We start from the raw sequence: 19,184 nt of genomic DNA, 5'->3' as shown, positions 1-19,184 counted from the left end.
ACTGCTGAGGTCCCCAGACCCTGCTGGGTCCCCCAGGCCCCCCCATGCCCTGCAGGATCCCCCTGGGACCCCTAAACCCTCCTGACGTGCCAGGTCCCAGCCCATCAGATTCCCCAGGCCACCCCCAAGGTCCCCAGATCCTGCTGGGTCCCCCCACCCCATAGGGTTCCCCAGACCCCCCAAAACCCTGCAGGATCCCCTCGGAACCCTCAAACCCTCCCCACCCACCGGGCCCCGACCCATCAGACTCCCCGGGACCCACTCAAGGTCCTCAGACCCCGCTGGGTCCCCCCACCCCACGGGGTCCCCAAGACGCCCCGCACCCAGCAAGGTCCCCCCCCCCCACGACCCCCAAACCCACAGGGTCCCCCGGGGACCCTCAAACCCTCCCGACCCATCAGACTCCCCGGGACCCCCTTCACGGACCCCAGACCCCGTTGAGTCCCCCCAACCCCACGGCGTCCCCCAAACCCTGCAGGGTCCCCGGGACTTCCCCCCTCAAGGACCCCAGACCCCGCCAGGTCCCCCAAACCCACCCCACCCCCCCCTCCTCCCCAGCTCCCCCGCCCCTGCAGGACCCCCCGAGCCCGTGTGTGTGTGTGTGTGTGTGTGTCCCCCCTTAGGCGGGGCTGCGGGGCGCGGCGGGCAGGCGGCGGGCAGCGGGGGCCGGCGCGGCGGCGGCGGCGGCGGCGGCGGCGCGGGGGCGGGCGGGGGCCCAGGGGACGCAGCTGCGGAGGGCGCGGGCGGCGGCCAGGAGGGCGGCGGGACGGGGACGGGGGCGGCGGCGCAGCCCCTTCTGCAGCCTCTGGCTCTGCGCCGCCAGCGCCAGCTGGGCCTGGGCCACGCCGGCCCCCAACCGGCCCAGGGCCTCGGCGCGGGCGGCCAGGCGGAGCTCGGCGTGCCGCAGGGCGCAGTGAACCTGCCGGACCCGGCCCTCCAGCTCCGCCGCCGCCCGACGGCGACCCTCCGCCGCCACCAGCCGCCGCCGCGCCGCCGCCAGCTCCACCGATCCGGGGCTGCTGCCGGTGCCGGTGCCGCCGCCGTTGCTGCTGCTGCTGCTGGTACCGCCGCGGTCGGGGCGCTGCTCGCCGCCCGCAGCCGGACCCGGATCCGCCGCTGCCGCCGCCGCCGCCATGGGAACGGGAACGGGAGCGGGGCAGCGCCGCGGCGAGGATATATAGCCCGGGGGCGGCGCCGGCTCCGTGCGGCTCGGCCCCGCCGGGGGCGGCTCCGGCACCGGCACGGCACGGGGCGCGACCCCGGCTCGGTACGGTACAGCCCCGGCGAGGGATGCTCGGGCTCGGTATGGCCCGGTACGGCACCGAGCTGGGTATGGCTCGGTACGGTACCGGCACCGACACGGCCCCGGGCTCGGTACGGCACCGGCACGGGACCGGGCTCGGTATAGGCCGGTACGGCACGGTACCGGTATCGGCCCCGGCTTCGGTATGGCCCGATACGGCACCGAGCTGGGTATGGCTCGGTACGGTACCGGTACCGTCACGGCCCCGGGCTTGGTACAGCACCGGCCCCGGGCTCCGTACGGTACGGGCACCGTCACGGCCCCGGGCTCGGCACCGGCCCCGGGCTTGGTACAGCACCGGCCCCGGGCTCCGTACGGTACGGGCACCGTCACGGCCCCGGGCTCGGCACCGGCCCCGGGCTCGGTACGGCCCCGGCACGGCCCCGGACTCGATATAGCCCGGTACGGCACGGCACCAGTATCGACACCGGCACGGCCCCGGTCTCGGTATGGCCCGGTACGGCACCGGCCCGGTGGCGTTAGCGGTTCGTGGCGCTGGAAAACTGCCCTCCCTTGGGCCGGGGGCGGGGGCGTCGCTGGGAAATGCGGAGCCGGGGAGGGGGGGTGTCACTGGGAAAGGCTGGGAGGGTTACTGGGGGGTCACTGGGGAAGGCTGGGCTGGGAGGGGGTTACTGGGAAGGGTTACTGGAGGGGTTACTGGGAAAGGCTGAGGCTGGGGAGGGATACTGGGGAGATGCACTGGGAAGGGTTCGGGGGAAAGGCTGGACTGCAGCGGGTTACTGGAACGGCTGGTTTCATGTCTGCAGCCTTTGGGAGAAGCAGCTTAAGAAGCTCCTGGTGCTGGTTGGGGGATGCTGGTGCCCCAGTCGCCAGCCTGGGGCAGGGAAGGGGGCAGGGGGCAGCCCCCGTTCCCCCTGTTCCCCCCCCCCCCCCCCGCCTCCCGGGGCTGTGGCTGGAATGTCCGAGCCTTGGGGTGCAGGGGACATGGCACCAGGACAGCGTGTCCTTGGTTGCGTGACCGTCACAGCAATGTCGCTGCCAACGTCATTATCATTTAAGACGGCGTTAATAGAGCTGAGAGTGGGCCGAGACGGCACGGGGAGGGGGCTGGAGCAGGAGGGTGTGCTGCCACATGGCTCCCCCTGAGGAGCCCGTTTTTTGGGGGTCCTTCTGCCGGGACCAAGACATCGCACACTCAGCGGCTGCGTCTTCACGCAGGTGCGTGGGGTAAAGCCTGCTTGTGCTTCGCATCGGAGCAGCAGGAAGGATAAAAGGGATGGCAGAAAACGGGTGCCGAGGTCTCATCCCACCCCCAGACAGGAGCAAAACCCAGCCTAAATCTGTTCCAGGCAGAGCCACATCCAGGCCTGCGGTGGATGTCACCCCTGCCCCACGTGGGCTGGTGGCAGCTTTGCTTTCCTTACCTTAGGGAGAAAAAAAAACCCCATCCCTTGTGCTTTGCATCGCAATCCTGCTCTTGCCAGCGCTGCCACGCGTCTGCCAGACACTGGAGTAGCGTCAGAGGCTGCTGCGTCACCGCTCCCGGTCCCCGCTGCCTGCTCGTTCCTTCCCTGCCCGTCCACCGGCTCCCACTGCGTCTCCGCTGCCTGGTGTCGGACACACGGCCGCGACATTCGCTCAAGCTCTGCAGGCTGCATTTCAGGCTGTAGGAAAGCTGAAGTGCAGGCTGAGCCGTCTTCATGTATCCGATGCAAATGCTGCTATAAAATGGTGTTTGGGGATTTGAGGGGTGCTGCTCCGTCGTAGGTTCAGGGTCAAAGCTCTGCTCTTGCTCCCTCTGCCTCCAACCCAAAGAAACTGTGGGGACAGGCAGGTATTAAACTGATTTTTTTGCTCTGTTTCAGTGGAACCTGGATCCCCAAGGGTACCCCCAAACGGGGAGAGGGCCAGGGTCCGTCTTGCAGTGAGCTTCCCCCGTTCGCCCAAAGCGAAACCTCAGAATCGCTGAGATTGGAGGGACCTCTGGAGGTGCCTGCTCCATCAGTCACCTGCTCATAAAATCATTGCTTTTTTGGGTCTCCCGCCAGGTCTGTGCTGCTCGTCACCTTCCCAGCTCCCGTCCCTGGTCCAGGGTGAGAAAAGGAAATGGAAACAGGGAGCAGCTGTGCCTGGACATCAGTTTAAGAAATAAGAAGGGGCCAGATGGGCTGGGGACGTTGGCCAGTGGGGCTGAGGGTGTCGCTGAGCCCCCCCACAGCGGCTGTGTCCCCAGGCTGTCCCAGCCGGCCATAGCACATCCCGGTAGATGAGCAGACAGAGGCTGGTGAAGAGAAATAATAGAAAAATACAAGAAACGCCCCTGCCCCTCAGCGTAAGTCACTGCCTGAGTCCCAGAAACCCTCCTGCGCTGCTGCGGGATCTCTGCCTGGGCTGACGAGCTATTAATGATTTAACAGAGGAGTCTGAAATTAGCAGCGCTCAGAATAAACCTCTTTGATGCAAAAGCCCGGTCGAGAGCGTTGTTTTCCCTTCCCGGCAGCGACCCTCCACAGCCGCGCGCGGAGGCACCAACCGCCGGGATGGGGCACCGCTTTGCATCCCGCAGCCGGCCCAGCACCGGCCCCCGGTTTTCCCCCAGGGACGCGGGCAGCCAGCCCGTGCTCTGCCCCGGGGTAGGGCAGCCCTGCGGGAGGACGTAGCCGAGGGCTGTGCGCTGGCCTCATCTCCAGCCTCTTTAAAGCCCCGCGTTGGGATGTGCTCCAGAAAAGTGAAGCTTTATTATAGGCAGTAAATAATTAATGTTAGTGCCATCTCTCCCAGTCTCTCTGCAAGTTTTTCCCCAGGTGTCCCAGTTACCGGGGCGGGGGGGGACCCAGGCGCTGCTCTCTCATCCTGGCCCAGTTTAAGGGAAGGAATCCTGCATCAGGATTTCAGGTTTAAGCCCCAGGACTCCTGGGTCGACCCATCTCTCTGCCCCGCCGTCCCGGACCCGACAACGCTGGCAGCAGCGGTTTGGGACTGGAGCTCTGGCACACGATGGCAGCTCGGCTGGGAGGTGATGGGGCACGGGGAAAATGCAGGAGCCGAGGGGCATTAAGCAGCGCGGTGCTGGGCTCGGGGGGCCGCACCGTGCCGCTCGGCTCATCCCGGCAGTGCCAGGCTCGATGGGGCAGCGCCGGGAGAGGCTTCGTGGCCGGGATCTGTGCTCAAGGCACCTGGCAGAGAAGGAGACGATGCATTTCCAAGCAGTGCTTTGAGTTAGACACAAATGAAAGCCCGGCCAGGGAAATGACACCGGCTGGAATTAAGTACGGTGTTCCTGTGCCAGAGGCTTAAATAAATAAATGTGGTCTTTGTGCCCTTTAGAGAAGGAATGAGCTTCTTGGCACTGGCACCATCCTTTAAACTGATTTCTCTCTCTCCTCTTTCCTCTCGGAAACCGGCTGGTCCATCTGAGCCGAGCAGCTGCTGCTTCGGCTGCAGCCTCGGTGCCTGGCTGCGGTTCTGCCGGGCTCCTTCCCTGCCTGCCCTGCTGCCCCCCTTTCCCCCCCTGGTTTCCTTCCTTTCCCCCAAACCTTCAGGGAAGGATCCAACCCCCGGACAGTGAATCACCAGCTCTTTGGAGAGAACCACTGAGTCACCCAGCGGCAGCAAACAGGATGGGCTGAGCCCGGCAGCCCCGGTGCCTGGGGAGCACTGGGCATCCCCGCAGCGCATGTCCCCCCCGTGCCATCGCTGTCCCGATGGGGACTTGGGCAGAAACAACCGCTCCCAGCAGGAGAAGGGATGGACGACGCTGTTGCTTCGCAGGGTGCCGAGCAGAGAGGGTGAAATCATCCCCCACGAAGGGCGCGGGTCCCTCTGTGGCTGCAGCCGGGCGGGAGAACAGGGCTGGGTGGCAGGAGGGGCGGCCAAAGGCTTTGGGGGTGTCGAAGCACTTGGGTATGGCCTGGGTGGAGGTTCACCCCGGGGTGGATGGGCTCCTGACTCCAGAGTGAGGCACTCAAAACCGCAGGCAGCACCCAGGGAGGCACAGGCGAGATGCTCTCCCCGGGGCACAGGTCCCGTGGGACCCCAGGGGACGCAGGTGGCCGCCCCACCCCTGCCACTTTACGCCCCTCGGCGGGGAGGTGCTGCCCGGCGCAGGCAGCATGGGGGGGGTCTGCCTGCAGGGGAGTTAAAATGACAAGGAATGGTGCAGGGCAGATCGGGGGGATCCTCGGGATGGGGACCCTTGGGGAACGGGATCCGTTGGGGCAGGGATCCTCAGTGACAGGGATCCTCAGTGACCTGAATCCACAGGGATGGGGATCCTTGGGGACAGGGATCCTTGAAGGTGGGGATCCTTGGGGACAGGGATCCTTGGAGGAGAGGATCATTTGGGGCAGGGATCCTCAAGGATGAGGGTTCTTTGGGACAGGGTCCTTGGGGCTGAGGATCCATTGGGATAGGGATCCTTTGGCACGAGGATCCTTGGGGAGTGAGACCCTTGGGGATGGAGAGCGTAAGGGTGGGGACCTTGGGGACAGGGATCCTCGGGGAAGGCGATCCTCAGCGACAGGGATCCTTGGGGACGAGGACCCTCGGAGACGGGGATAGTTTGGGACACAGACCCTTGGGGACGAGGATCCTCGGGCAGAGGGATGCTTTGAGACAGAGTCCTCAGGGACAGGGATCCGCGGGGACAGGGGTCCTTGGGGACTGAGACCCTCGGGGATGGGGACCCCGGGGATGGGGACCCCGGGGAGCGGGCAGCGCGGGCCGGAGCAGCTTCGCCCGCCGCGCTCTGCTGTCCCTCGCGGCGGCCCGTCGGGCCGGGTCACGTGGCTCACCTGGCCCAGGTGAGGCGGGGCCGGCCGCCGTTCCCTGGCTCGCAGGTAACGCCGGGGCGGGGGGGGGGCCGCGACGCCGCCGTGGGGGGAGCCCGGCCCCGGCCACGATCACGGTCACGGCCACGGCCCGCTGGCAGAGCCCGCCGCCGCTCGGCGCTTCCCCCGGCGGGGCCGCCCGTCCCGGGCCTGGGGGCAGCAGCAGGCCGCGACCGGGAGGGAGGGGCGGGAGGGCGGGCGCTGCCCCCCCCCCCCCCCCCCCCTCCGCACCGGGGATCCCCACGGTCCCGTCCCGTCCCCCACCCCCCAGACCTGGGTGCCCCGGGTGCCGTCCCGCCGCCAAGACCGGCTTCTCCTTCTCCGCCCTCCCCGGGCCTCCCGAGACAGGCGCCCCCAGGCCGTGTGCCCCGGCCCCCCACCCAGGGCTGGGGGACAGGCCCCCCCCCAGCCTCCCGCTGTCCCCGTGCTGTCGTCGTTCCCCTCGCTCTGTCCCCTCCCGCTGCTTTGGGACCTTCCCTGCCCTCGCCCTGGGGGGGGGCTGGTGTCGGTAGGAGCTCTCCCGGGGGGGGTGCGGGGGGGTAGCGGGTCTCCCTGGCCCTTGCTGGGGTCGGCTTGGCTTTCGAAGGCTGAAAAACTAAAGGGGGGGAGCGCGGTGGGGAGCCTGTGCGGGAGAGGGCAGGCCTTGGCGGGACGGGTCAGCGGCTCCGCTGGAAACTGGCTGTTCTCTGCCGCCAGCTTCTCTTCTCCCAAAAATCCACCGTCTCGAGGACGTCCGGGAGCCCAGGGTAGGCAGAGGGGCTTCCGCTTCGTGCCCAGGCGGGTCTTCCCCCCACACACACCTTGCAGCGCTTCGTCTGTGAGAAGGAAGGGGCAAATTTTGTTTACCTGCACCGTGGTGGAGTCCTGGTTGTCAGCTGGAACGGGGGGTGTTTTGGGCCAGGGGCACAGGGAAGCGTTTGGCGAGAGGCAGCTCCCCGGCCGGGTTGTTTATATCCCAGGTAGGTGAGAGAGAGGACGCAGGAGCGGAGGGAAGAGGCCGGATCCATGTTCCTCTGGGCCGGGGTCTCTATCGCTGCCCGGTGCCAGCAGGGCAGTCGGGAGTCCGGGAGCTTTACGGGGCGGCTTTCAGCTCCTGGCAAGGCTGCTCAGAAAACTGAACAGCTGTTGATGCTTCCATATATTTAAGAGAAATTGTATCTACGTGTAAAGCTTGTGTCCCGAATTTAGGTCCTCTGGCCCCTTTTTAAGTTAATGCTTTGACTTCCCTAGCTTCCAACAACGGTGGTACATGGTTACTGGCAAACCGATGTGACTTTATTAAGTAGATTCCCAACTTAACTTAGCTTTTTTTAAAACTTTCAAAGGAAATCCCGTCCTCTGAACAATGAAGATCTTAGACCCCGGCTAACCCTTAGACGCGCAAACTGTTTGTGAATCCCTCCTCGCCCTTCTGAAGCAGATGCTGAAGTTCTTCAGGGGGATCTTCTCTATTCACACACGGTGCCTGCGTGAGAACAGAGAAAGCTCCCAACGATCTTGTGAGTATCAGCTCGGCTGTGGATTTTAGTCCGAGCTTTTCTTTATGGCTGTGTTAAGCAGCTGGCTGCGGGTCTCGGCCCAGTCCGTTGCTTGTGCCAGAGAAGCTGCTGGCTCGAGGAGCTGCGTCTTGTACGTGCTCCCGGGGAGCTCTTCAGATGTGTGGTCCCAGAAACGCGAGCTGTGATGGGAAGGCGTTCGGGGCCGGAGGTGTCTCCGACGCCTGATGCAGCGGGGGGGGTTGTGCGGCGTCAGGCAAGTGGTTTAATCTCTGAGCCTGCAAGCCTTTTTCTGTAGAGCTGAGATAATGCTCCTCCCTATGTCAAAAATGCTCTGAAATTTCAGAATATTAGATATTGTTATATAAGTAATTGTTACTGTGCGATGCATGTGTTAGATCTCTTGACGAGGCCGCAGTATCACGAGAAACATCCCAGGAAGCAGTTCTGTGCTTAGATCAGCTCAAATGTTTTCGGTTTGTTTTTAAATTTTGAACTGCATTACAAAAATGATGAAGCTGAGGGGGGAAAAAAAAAAAAAACACCCTGTTGTTCTGAAGTGAAAGCAATCAAAACTCTCCACTGACGCCGAGGCTAGGGAGCTCTGCCTGCTCAGCACTGAAATTGGAGCGTCTGGGGCTTTTATATTTACCATATTGTCCAGGAATGTGCAAAGGGAGCTCCTGGGACATGCGCTACTTACGAATTTTTATAAGCTAACGGAGCCAAAAATATTCCTGGAAAGCAGCGGCGTGCTGGAACTGCCTGGTTTTCAGTCTGCGCCTGTTTCTTTGTGGGGGCAACGTGACTATTTGTTTTAAAAAGAGGGAAAAAGAGGCAGTGCTCTAACAAGGTAGAACAGATTTATTTATTCATGCTTGAGGTGCCCTATAGAAAGTATATAGTAGAGCAGCAGGGACGGTCCAAAACCGCTTAAGCTATGGCTGGCCTCTCACTGCTTATTAATTAGCCTAATTAGTATTTAAAAGGATCTCTTGGGGGTGAAGGCAGTGTTAGCCAAGAAGCTCAGAAACCGCGGACAGTTTAGGGGCCCACCGTAGCCTGGGATAAAAGCGGCAGCAATAGAAGCGGAGAGTGACAGCCCTGACCTGACTTTCCTCGCCGTCGCCCGGTGCCAAGCTTTCTTCATAATGGGGAGGTTTAAGGGTGCCAAACTCTGCGCGTTGGGCCTGTGGGGCTAAAGCGTGACACAGTACCCTGTAAAAACGGTTTACTCCCGTGTGCAGACCTGGGGCAGCTGCGTTAGCACAGCGGCAACGAGAGAGACAGTTGAGCAGGTAGTCTGCTGTGGGATTTCTGTAGTAGGGCTTCGTAAAGGTTTTGCTCCCGTGAGGCGTGACTTGCGACCGACCCGTTGACAAGATCTTTTCTTTAATTCCCATGAAGACATCGGCTTTCGTAGGAAAGTCTTTGACATAACGCGGCCTTAGCATGACTAGCAAAAATCATCAGTGTTACTAACGCCGTCATTGCTAAATCCTCTAAATTTAAATAGCATCGAATAATCTGGAGTCTGAATTGGCAGCTTGCATAACGATTGATTGCTTGTCATCTCCTCCTGGGCACGGTGTGTTTTGAAACGGATAAGCGCTGTCAGGGCCCGGCTTAATCCTAAGGAATGCAAGACAAAGGGGAAGTTGTTTAAAAGAAGATACTTTCCCTTTGGAGCCTGTCAGCTGGCTCCACCTACGGCTGCGCTGCTCATTTATTGCTCTTGGAGCAGCGGCTCTGGAGCCCGACTCGTCTTCCTGCTGCGTTGAGGAAACCTCTGCTGAAGGTCACGGGGATTTTGGTGTCTTCAAAATAGTCCTTTTAAAACACATCTCTTCTGATTTCAAGCGTCTGCCGAAAGGAAGCAGCAAAGCTAGAGTAGTCGGAGAACCCCGAAACGCAGGCTGGATTCCCTCTCTATGTGACAAGTGAGAACAGCATGAGTCCTAATGCAAAATATTTCTGTAAATAATTGAAATACTGAATTTGAGCTCGAGAATCACTGAATTTGAATGTTAGGTCCTTCTCCGTTGATCAACAGCTCGCTAAGGTGAGACTGGTGACAAAAGCTTGACTTGAGACCTTCTCGTTCTCCAGGTGCCTGAGCGGTGAGCCATGCTGGGCCGGAAAACGGGACTCCCCCACGACCTGAACAGCCACTGCCAGCTGAACCAGTCCTACCAGGAGGCTGTGCCCCTGCGGACCAGACCATCCAAGGAGACGGATGTCGGTCTGGAGGTGTTCAGCGGCTCTACGCCTGAAATCAAACAGAGCCGCGCCAGAGCCCAGCAGATGCGGGATAGGAAAGGTCGCAAAGCTGACCTCAAAGACTCTAACGGGAGAGAGGCAGAAACAATTACCTTTATTTCTGGTACAGCAGAGGCTCCCCCAAACCAGACCACCTGCTGTTCCTCTCTGTCTCAGGCCTGGAACACATACAAGGCTGTTTTCTGTTGTATAGTGACCTGTGGGGGCTGCTTTCAGGACTGCAGTGTCTGTATCCCCCATCCGGGGCCCGCCGAGACCTCCACCGATGACGGAAAGAACGGAGATTATAACGGGCGACTGCCAAACAGCCCCGCCAACGTCTCTCCCACTGAGAAGAATGGGAACCAGATCAAAAAGTCCAGCATGGGTAGCAGTTTCAGTTACCCAGACGTGAAACTGAAGGGCATTCCCGTCTATCAAAACAGGAGCCCCAGCCACCACCTGGAATCGGATTCGTGCTGCAAAGAGCTGCTGCCGGAGAAGCCCTTCAGGAACAGCATAGAAAAGCCACCGCTCCCCAGCAGCCACCGGAGTTCGGAGGAGTATTATTCCTTCCACGAGTCCGACCTGGACATCAGCGAGCTGAACGGCTCCATGTCCAGCAGGCAGATCGACGTCCTGATCTTCAAGAAGCTGACGGAGCTCTTCAGCGTCCACCAGATCGATGAGCTGGCCAAGTGCACGTCAGACACTGTCTTCCTGGAGAAGACCAACAAGATCTCGGACCTCATCAATAGCATAACTCAGGACTACAACCTGGATGAGCAGGATGCTGAATGCAGGCTGGTCCGAGGCATCATACGCATCAGCACCCGGAAAAGCAGGGTCCGGCCCCATATTTCTATCCCAGCCAGCCAGAGCCACGAGGAGAAGTCCAGCAGAGGCAACGCACCGGACAGCGGTAATGAAACGATGCTAGAGTCCATGGTCATCAGCCAAGACGGTACGTGCGGGTTCCTTGGTGTTACCGCTTCAAGAAGAGAGGGTTATTTTATCGAAGCCACGGAGATGTGGCAATGGAGCAGGGTTGAAAGCTGATGTCTATGTCTTCAGGCTGGGCTTATTTTCCTGGGCTGTGTGAGTGGAGGTCCTTGTGTATTATCGGAGACCTCTGCTTCTCACCAGTCGCTGCGCTGTGGCTTTCTTGATAGTATCTTTCACTGTCAGTGAAGTTTGTGCTGAGCAATATAAAGGCTTTATTCTGCTGCCTACTGCGATGATTCTGGCTTTCCTCCGCACCTCTAAGCTAGGCAGAAAGACCGTGAGTCAAACTTAACTGGTATGACCAGACGAGCTGGCTTGTGCCGGAGGATGTCCAGTTACTAAGCTGGCTCCCTCCCTCGTGTTCTACCAGCGCTCTTTGCTAATGCCACCCCTAGACTACCGTGACAGAGTAGCTGAGACTTCCTCTGCGCGGTGGGGCGAGGGGCAGCCGGCAAATATCCCTGCAAAGAGGAGGGAAGGGCTGCTGCCACAGCCCAAGTGCCTCGTGGCTCTTTCAGGGATGCTCTCCTCCTTGTCTGGAGCAGCCTGAGGTGACTGACCCCCAGAACAGGTTCTAAGAGAGTCTGTTGTAGGAAGACCTTGAAAAGCTGAGGGGGGGGGGGGGGGGGCAAGGAGACATCCAGAAGTAACGGGAGGAAACGGGGTGGCTGTTGTGCTTCCCAGCTTAGCAGTAAGGCTGCTGTTGCTTCCTGGTGTTTAAGGACTGTAAAGCTCAGATTACCAAGACAATGGTGGAAGCAATCTGAAGAATCAAACTCTACCTCTCCTATTACCCGAGGGTGGTGCCTTCTGAAGGAGAGCCCTGTGCGCTCCCTGACGGGGAGCTTTACTCTTGAGTCATGGCTGCCCGTCCTTTCCTGTCTCAGGCCCTCTTGGTTTTCGTTCCAGATTTGGCCGTGCAAATATCGGAAGAAACACCAGCAGATGTGATAGCCAGGAATATGAGGCGGCACAGCAGCGCAGGTAACGTACCTGGCCGGGGGTCTTAGCTGCAGCGGCGTCACAGGAGTGAGGGGAATGCCCTGAACCTCTCATTTTATGCACGCCTTCGGTTTTCACCATCTGCGAAGGCTGAGCTGACACCTGCCTCTTGGGTTACCGTAAGGGGTAGAGTTCTCTTGAGCTTTGGGAGCGAAGGGAGCTTAGAAGGCTGGGGTCTGCCCGGGTCGGGGGGTCCTTCTGAAAGAGGAACGAAACCCAAGTACGGAGTGCTCTCTGTCCATGCGCAGTGCTTGGCCCGAGCGCCTTCAGTCTCCGGGTGTCTTGACAAAGTTTGGGGCTGTGTTTGGGCCGTGACCGGCTTAAGGTCACAGCTGGGTTATACTGGCAACAAAAGGAACTGTGCAAAAGGGAAGCAGGGGAGAGTGACAGGCTGTCCCCTGAGCTCTGATCCTCACGGCATGCGTGTTTCACTCCAAAGAGCAGCCCAGGGCTAAAAGACAAGTTTTCTCCTGCATAATAAGAGATCCCTCCTAGAAGATGGCTACAATGCAGGCAGGGTTGTTCCCTGCCTGTGGGCTTTGTGTGGCTTTCTCCTCCCTCATGATACACAAATCCTTTTGTGGCCGTTGCTTGCCTAACTGCCAGGCACTCGGCTGCTACAGTTCACGTTGTCTAATGTCACCGTCTCTTCTCTTTCCTCTCCAAGGCTTTCCAACAAGCAGAGATTCCTCTTTCCAAGACACGGAGACTGACTCATCTGGGGCACCTCTGCTTCAGGTGTATTGTTAAGGAAAAGGACCCAAGCAGCAAGCGGGCATTCCAAGGCTTTGCTGCAGTCAGATTTCTCCTCTTTCAACACGGAGTGTGCTATGCCACCTTTTTATTTTTTTTTTTCCCCCCCCCAGTCTACCCTGATCCTTTGTTGAAGCCAAATTTCTCCTGCTGTCTGAATTTCACTGGATTTTTTTTTTTTTTTTTGGACAATATAGAACATCAAGGAAGTAAACTGTGGAGCTAATGAATTTGGGAGGTGGAATGTGTGCCCAGGGAGGAGAAGATGGACAAGGAAGTATCAGATAACTTGTGCCTCTGTGATTTCCATACTTCACGTCTAGCTTCACCAACCTCAGTGGCCCAGCCCTTTCCCTGCTTTGAGGATCTGTTGTACAGTTCTTGCTTTCTGGCATTGCATAAGTTAACTTGGGTAGGGAATAACCGGATGGTGTCTCTGTGTTTGTGCCGATGCTGAGGTGAAGGCCAAGCACCTGCTCGCTGGGGACCCAAATCTCTATTTAAAGGGGCTGGGTTGGCCCCAAAAACCTAAGTCCTCTATCCCTAGCGTTTGCGGTAGCCAGATCTGCCTTCTTCCTGCTGACCCTTAGTGGTGTCATCTCCCGCTGCCTTGTAAGGAGAAGGTTCAGGTAATGCGGTTCGTTTAATCTTTGGCCTCTCGGCGTGTCTCCCGAGATAGTGCCGGTCGCAGAGGGGCGGGATGCCTGGGCAGCTGCCCCGCTCTCGTCTCCCGAGCAGAGCACGGGGATCGGCTTTGCAGTCGCTGCCAGCCCGATGTGAACTGCGGGCGTGAGGTGTTACCGATTGCACGCGTTGACCTGTGGCTTGCACGCCAGTCAGCTCTTCCTCACTCGTCTGCCAAGCCCTCTGCGTTTCCCCATCACGCCGGGTGTCACGCTGACTGCTGGGCAAGCCTTGAACTCGGGTTATGGCAGGTGAGCGAAATAGTCGGTCCGTTTTTAAGTTTTTTTGTAATTAAGAATTGGGCTGTTGGACTATTCTGCTAGAAACTCCCTTAAAAGCGGCTTGCTTCGAAAGGAAAGCCTCCCCTGAGAGCATCTCCGGAGGGTCTGTGAGGAACTGCGTGGTCCTGCCTTTCCCGTGGGCCCTCGGCGCCTTCTCCTCCCCTTTGCTCCTCTCTGACAGCCGGTCGGAAGCAGGAGATGTGGTATCGCTACCCTGAGGGCACGGCGCCAGGCGACCTTGAGGGCTGCAGCACCGCGGCAGGAGGAAGCCCTATCTTACTGGTGTTGCCACTTGGTGGTTTATCGTAAAGTAAACACGTGAAGCCATGGGACTCGTTTATACATTCGTGTGCCCTTGGACATGAATAGAAAAGGCTTAGTTGAATTTACCAGCCATAGAATAAACACACCCACTCTTTTCTGGGGAGGGGGAAACCAAAATAGGCCCCGTGCTTTGGTCTGGACCGTGTTTTTGTGCCTTAATTGTACTGAAATGTGCCTTTATTCCACAGCCTGTGATTACTCTTCAAAAGGTTGGGTAGGGGGGAAAGGATTTAATTCCTCACATGAGCGGTCAGGCTTATTTAACCGGCCCAAGCCCTTTGAAATGTACGGTTCAAGTCCCTGTTAGAGCCTGTTTTTGTAAACCGCTCGCGTTTCAGAGCATGCTTTCATAAATCACGGACATTACTGAGACCACACCTTGCGACACTAACGGAGAGAGATTTTGAAAATACAGGGGAGAGACTGAGACTTGGGTTTGGCTTCCCCTCCCTGCTTTGTTTTCAAAGCTGTCGGTTTGTGGAAAACCCCATTTATGCGAGGAAAAGACTTGAAGGAAGGCCAGCCCGGGACTCCCAGAGCTGTGTTTGGTCACCTCCTTCCGAATGCCACATGTACCGCTGGACCCGTTTGGCTTCCTGCTTCTGAATGGCTTTGTACAGACGTATTCGGACGAGTTTACTTAAACCTGTGCACTGAGGCGTCGGCATGGGTCACGCTGACACGTCGTTCTGTGGTCTGTGCACTGGAGCTTTGGAGACGAGGGGTGAGGATGGACTGGCAAAGAGCTGCTGATCGCTATTACAGATGCAGTTTTTAATGTTTAGTCTTTGTACGGAGAGTGAACGTGTATGGATTAAGCTTGCAAAAAAAAAAAAACCCAAAAAACCACCCCAAAACAACCCAAAAACTCACTAAGAGGAAGACTGTCAACGCGATGGTCCCTGAAGCTGGTGCACCTGTGGTGTCTTACGGGATTCTTTTGCACTCCTTGGCCTTGGACATCTGATTCGGTCTTTTTTTTTTATAAAGCAAAAGATGTGCTCTTCACCTGTGCTGTGTCTTTTACGTTCCGGCTTGCATCAGTTCGGGGAGAGCAGCCCTCAGCGGAGGGAGCCTGGGCCAGGCGGGGAGGGGGGTGTTTGCGCAGGGGGTTGCCGATTCCCTGCTGCTTTCCCAGCAGCACGTGGACAAAGATATTTTTGTCCGTTTGGCAGCGCTTGCCCGTGCCCGGGGGGATTGTTCAGAGGGCTGAATGCCGGGCTGGTGCATGGGACACGGGGAAACCGGGTGCAAATAAAGGAGCCTCTGGGGAAGTGCCTGTTTGCGTGCAGGGAAACCTGGACCTTCCCCGAGGGGTGATGCTGGAACTGAGCTCTGGGAAAAACTGAGCCTGGGGGGAGAACTTCCAGCTCGTTCCCTGTGGCGTAGACAGCTGTTGCTAAAAAGAAAAAAAAAAATGCAGGAATTGCTCCGGAGCGGCTGCTGTCCCTGATGGCGGGGCAGGATCCGCCTGGGGAGGGAGGCTAGCTCAGTCTCCGACCCTGTGACTTGAAGGACCAGTTTTGCACTTTCTAATTTCACTACAAAAACTCGGCCGATAACCTGCAGAGCTCCATTCCCTGCCGCTGACCTTCCCTCGCCCTGCCTGGGCGGCAGGGAGGTGGTCGCGGGGGGGGGGCTTCCCCCTGGTGCACAAGACCAACCCTCCCGGCGCCCCTGCGAGGTAAGAGGGTGGATGGTGCGAAGGACCAGCCCTAACCCCTCTTTTTTTTTTTTTTCCTTAAGTTTGAGTCTGTTAAGGACTCGTGATTCTTGTCTAGTCCGTGCAGACAGCAAGAAGACTGAGCCCAAGCTTGAGTCCTTCTGTGCGTGGTCCCCTGCCTGTTCTGTCCCAATTTTGTTAAACGAAGACCACGTTCAACCTGGCCGGCCACCCTTCGGCAGCAGGCAGAGTCCACCGCGGTTGTGCGAGAGAGGTGTTTCCTGGAAGGATTTTAAAGCCGTGAACAGGTAAATGCTGCCTTCTCTCAGCTGGGAAGGGTCTCCAGAGGAGATGTTTTTGCGTCTGGAGCCCTCGAGCCAGCTGGTTGGGGCCCCAGGGACGTGGAGCAAAGGCTGCCGGCAGCAGCTTGCTGGCCAACCTCCAGCACCCTGTGCAGGGACGTGGCTGTGTCACTGCCGTCTCTGCTGTCCCCACCTCCTCCTAAGCTGCCCTGCCAGTTCCCCCTGCAAGTCTGGGCCACACTTTTTTTTGCCCTCTGCCTACCCTTCCTCTCTAAATTTCTCCAGTGCTTTTCCTGGAAGAGGTTAGTCTTCCCTCAGCACTCATTCAGGCAGCTGGAGTGACCGAGTAGCTGTAACACGCAGTATCGCTTCTGGCTTCTCTTGGGCACGTTGAATCCCCGGGGAAAGGCTGTTTCTGGAGGCTTTGGGTCCGATCGCTGCTCGCTGCGGCTCTGCTGGGTGCACAGCACGGGAGCTCATCCCCTGCCCCAAAGCGCTGCTTCCTAACTAGCTGGCTGCTTCAAAACTGCTGCTGCAAGGTCACTGCAATTTCTGGAAAGATTTGAAAACTTTGCATTTAAAACTATGTTTTAAGTATCGACTACTATGCCGTAGTCGATCTGTCTCTGCTGCCAGTCCCCTGCTCAGCCACTCTTCTGCTTTCGAGTTCGCTGCATGGATCATGGGTTTCCTTGCTCACAGCCGCACGTGGAATGAATCCACAGGCGTTTTTTTGTCTGCTGAAGGCCGTGTTTGCTGTGGATCAAGCTGTCTTGGCTGTTGCTGTAGTGGTTTTTGCTCTGAGCATTCGTGTTGAGTGTTCTGCTGAGTGATCTGGCAGAGAGAGTTGGGCTGCCCAAGTGGAGATCTTACAAACACGAGAGCCCTTTACCCGGCCGCATGCATGTAAGCACGCTCTTTTCGCGCAGGTACTTCCTTTTGGGAGCCTGACTCGGCACCTTTCTTTTCCCCGTAGACGCTGTTTGATTTTATTGGGCTTGGTTTTGCCGGGAGGCTCTCCAGAGGCTCGCACCGTGCGTGGGCCCTCGCCGTGCTGCGGAAGCACTGCTCTTCTGTACAGCGGCTTCAGTGGGATCCAACGTTCTGCCACAGCCCAAGCCACCCCACTGCCAGCGGTTCCTTGGGTTCGGGTTAAGGAAGATCAGTAACTCTGCTGGGAGCGGGTGCGTGAGGCTTCGAGTGTTAAAGAAATTCATCTTCCCCATCCGCACCCCGAGCTGCTGAATGGTTTATTTCAGTGTGGCTTAGAAGTTAGAAAGCGGATGGATTGACCCTAATTCTTTACAGCCTGGTCGCTGTTACTGCTAAGGCAGTAGCAGAGGAGCTGTGGCTTCTCCTCGAAGTAAGCGGTAACGTTAATTACCCCGTGCCTCCGTTTCCCTCTTTGGGGTTTTGCTGTTCCGTTGCTCTTTCCGAAGCAGTCCTGCAGTCTGGGCCGTTTCCCAAATGGTCTGAGCTGCAATATTCATTAATAAAAGCTAAGCCAAGGGCTGCTGTTAGGGGAGAGAGAGGAAAAAAAAAAAAAGACGGGGAAACTTTTACCATATGGAAAGCCCGCTGCAGAGCCTGTATGCCCTCAAGGTTTTGCTTTTAAAGGACGTGAGAAGGGGCCCAGCAGCGAGGGAGCCACGGCTGGGCGGGTGGAGGAGCTCTGGGCTGTGCTGGCAGCCGCAGCTCCGGCGGGTGGCAGCACCGAAACGGCTTCTCCAGGTGACTTGACATGGGCGTGGAAAGGCGAAGGGATCTTCATCGCCTGCCACCTTCCAGCACGGCCCTCCCTGGTCCGCTGGGAGTCAAAACAAGGATGTATCTGTAGGGTTTGGTTCCCAAGGTCCCTCATGGTGTCCGGTGTTTCCCTGCCGTGGTCACAAGGACGAGGCCACGGTCTCCGGTAACTCAGACCGAGGTGGGGATTTGCATTCTTCTTCTTTGCATCACTTCTGCAGCTGGTCGGACCGGAGCTGTCCTGCCCTGGCATGATTTATTCCAGGGGAAGCTACCTTTTGGAAGCAAAAGGGTGCTTCTGATTCAGCTTGGCCCGGAGAAAGTCCGTGGCAGCTGGGTGTTTGCAGAGGACAAGGCCGTCAGGGGAAACACCTTCTGTTCCGCTGGCTGGAAGGGTTGAAGTCCAGGGGTAGTGCTGGGGTCAACCGCCGTTCACAAACACAGCCCGGGGCATTCACCTGCCGTAGGGTTCAGAGCTGTAGTTACAGCCCTGTTCTCCCAGGACTGTTTGCCTTTTGCCTTCACCTGCCTGAAAGGCAAAATGACACTCCTTCGCCCCCCAAAAAAATCCTCCCCGGCTTCCTCTGGGGTTCCTGCTGCTGCCTTGCCTCTGTCCTAACTCTGTCTTCTCTCAGCCGCTACCCAACCTGCCTCCTGCAAGCGACACCAACCAGATCCAAGACCAGTGCCAGCCTGAACTGGAAAACCCAGGGGTTTCAGAGTCACTATTTCCCCAACCGCTGCCCTGGTTCGCACAAGCCACAATCCTGCAGTGGCCGAGGACAGGAACAGCCGCCGAGATTTTTGGTTTTGGTAACACTTGAGGGAGCTCTGCGCTTAAAACAGGCAGCACAACGCCGTGTAACGGCCGCCCGCTGATCCTAGGGGTGCTGCCAGATCCAGGCAGCTGCCAGCGATCGGATCAGGTTGGACTTGGGGTTTCTGGCGTCGGTTACAGAGCTGAGGTGGTAACGGGGAAATAACGAAGCTACAGGCTGGGTTTAGGGTGGTGCCGCGAACCACGCACAGTCCCTGTTTGCTGCCCCGGTGCCTGCCTGTGCTTGCTCTTTAGGAGGGGCTGGCGGCCGGCTGCGGATCCCGCTGCAGGTGCAGGGCCCAGCCGTCTCCCCGGATCTCCGGCAACTCCAGGGAGCAGCAGCAGCGCTTTGACACACACGGCTGAGAACGGGGGTGAAGCTCATCGCACCCCCAGAACAGCTCAGGCCCCCCCCCAGCTCGCCTGCCCCACGCACCACGGTTGAGCACAGATGCCGGCAGGTACGCTCACTCCTGTGAGGGCCTGTGAAACCAGCACAGTCTGGCTTTTTTTTTGTTGTTGTTTGTTTGTTTTTTACAGCAACGGGAGGCCCCGTTGGGTTATAGGTGCCAAAGCACAGACAGGCAAACGCGTGCGGGGTGAACTGTAAGGATAACAGGCGGGAGGATCCAGCAGCCCAGAGGCAGCTGCCCCAACCTGGGTCCTTGCTCGGCCGCAAGGACACTGCTCAACTGGGTGGGTGCTGGTTTTTGACACACACACCCCCCCCGAGAGCCTATAAAACTGGAAGACTAAATG

At 58.5% G+C, this 19,184-nt stretch overlaps 2 protein-coding genes across 3 annotated transcripts; one reads left to right on the top strand and one right to left on the bottom strand.

Annotated features, from left to right (window-relative positions):
- Positions 1–619: 619 nt before the first annotated feature.
- Positions 620–2,898, bottom strand: TRNP1 (TMF1 regulated nuclear protein 1). Its single transcript, XM_076357670.1, has 4 exons — positions 2,802–2,898; positions 1,545–1,839; positions 1,365–1,441; positions 620–1,293 (listed from the first exon to the last, which is right to left on the bottom strand). Exons 1-4 carry the CDS (start codon positions 2,896–2,898, stop codon positions 620–622), a joined length of 1,143 nt encoding a protein of 380 aa, XP_076213785.1.
- Positions 2,899–6,068: 3,170 nt separating this feature from the next.
- Positions 6,069–14,905, top strand: KDF1 (keratinocyte differentiation factor 1). 2 transcript variants are annotated; one of them, XM_076357442.1, is made up of 5 exons: positions 6,069–6,102; positions 7,419–7,592; positions 9,699–10,812; positions 11,763–11,837; positions 12,523–14,905. In XM_076357442.1, exons 3-5 carry the CDS (start codon positions 9,717–9,719, stop codon positions 12,603–12,605), a joined length of 1,254 nt encoding a protein of 417 aa, XP_076213557.1. In that variant the 5' UTR covers positions 6,069–6,102; positions 7,419–7,592; positions 9,699–9,716; the 3' UTR covers positions 12,606–14,905. The 2 variants fall into 2 exon arrangements, with proteins under 2 accessions (XP_076213557.1, XP_076213558.1); XM_076357443.1 differs by lacking the exon at positions 6,069–6,102 and adding an exon at positions 6,784–6,839.
- The last annotated feature ends 4,279 nt before the right edge of the window (positions 14,906–19,184 follow it).

This window comes from Aptenodytes patagonicus, chromosome 21 (assembly GCF_965638725.1).
Source record: "Aptenodytes patagonicus chromosome 21, bAptPat1.pri.cur, whole genome shotgun sequence".
Taxonomy (NCBI): domain Eukaryota; kingdom Metazoa; phylum Chordata; class Aves; order Sphenisciformes; family Spheniscidae; genus Aptenodytes; species Aptenodytes patagonicus.
This window is presented reverse-complemented; position numbering and strand designations above follow the sequence as displayed.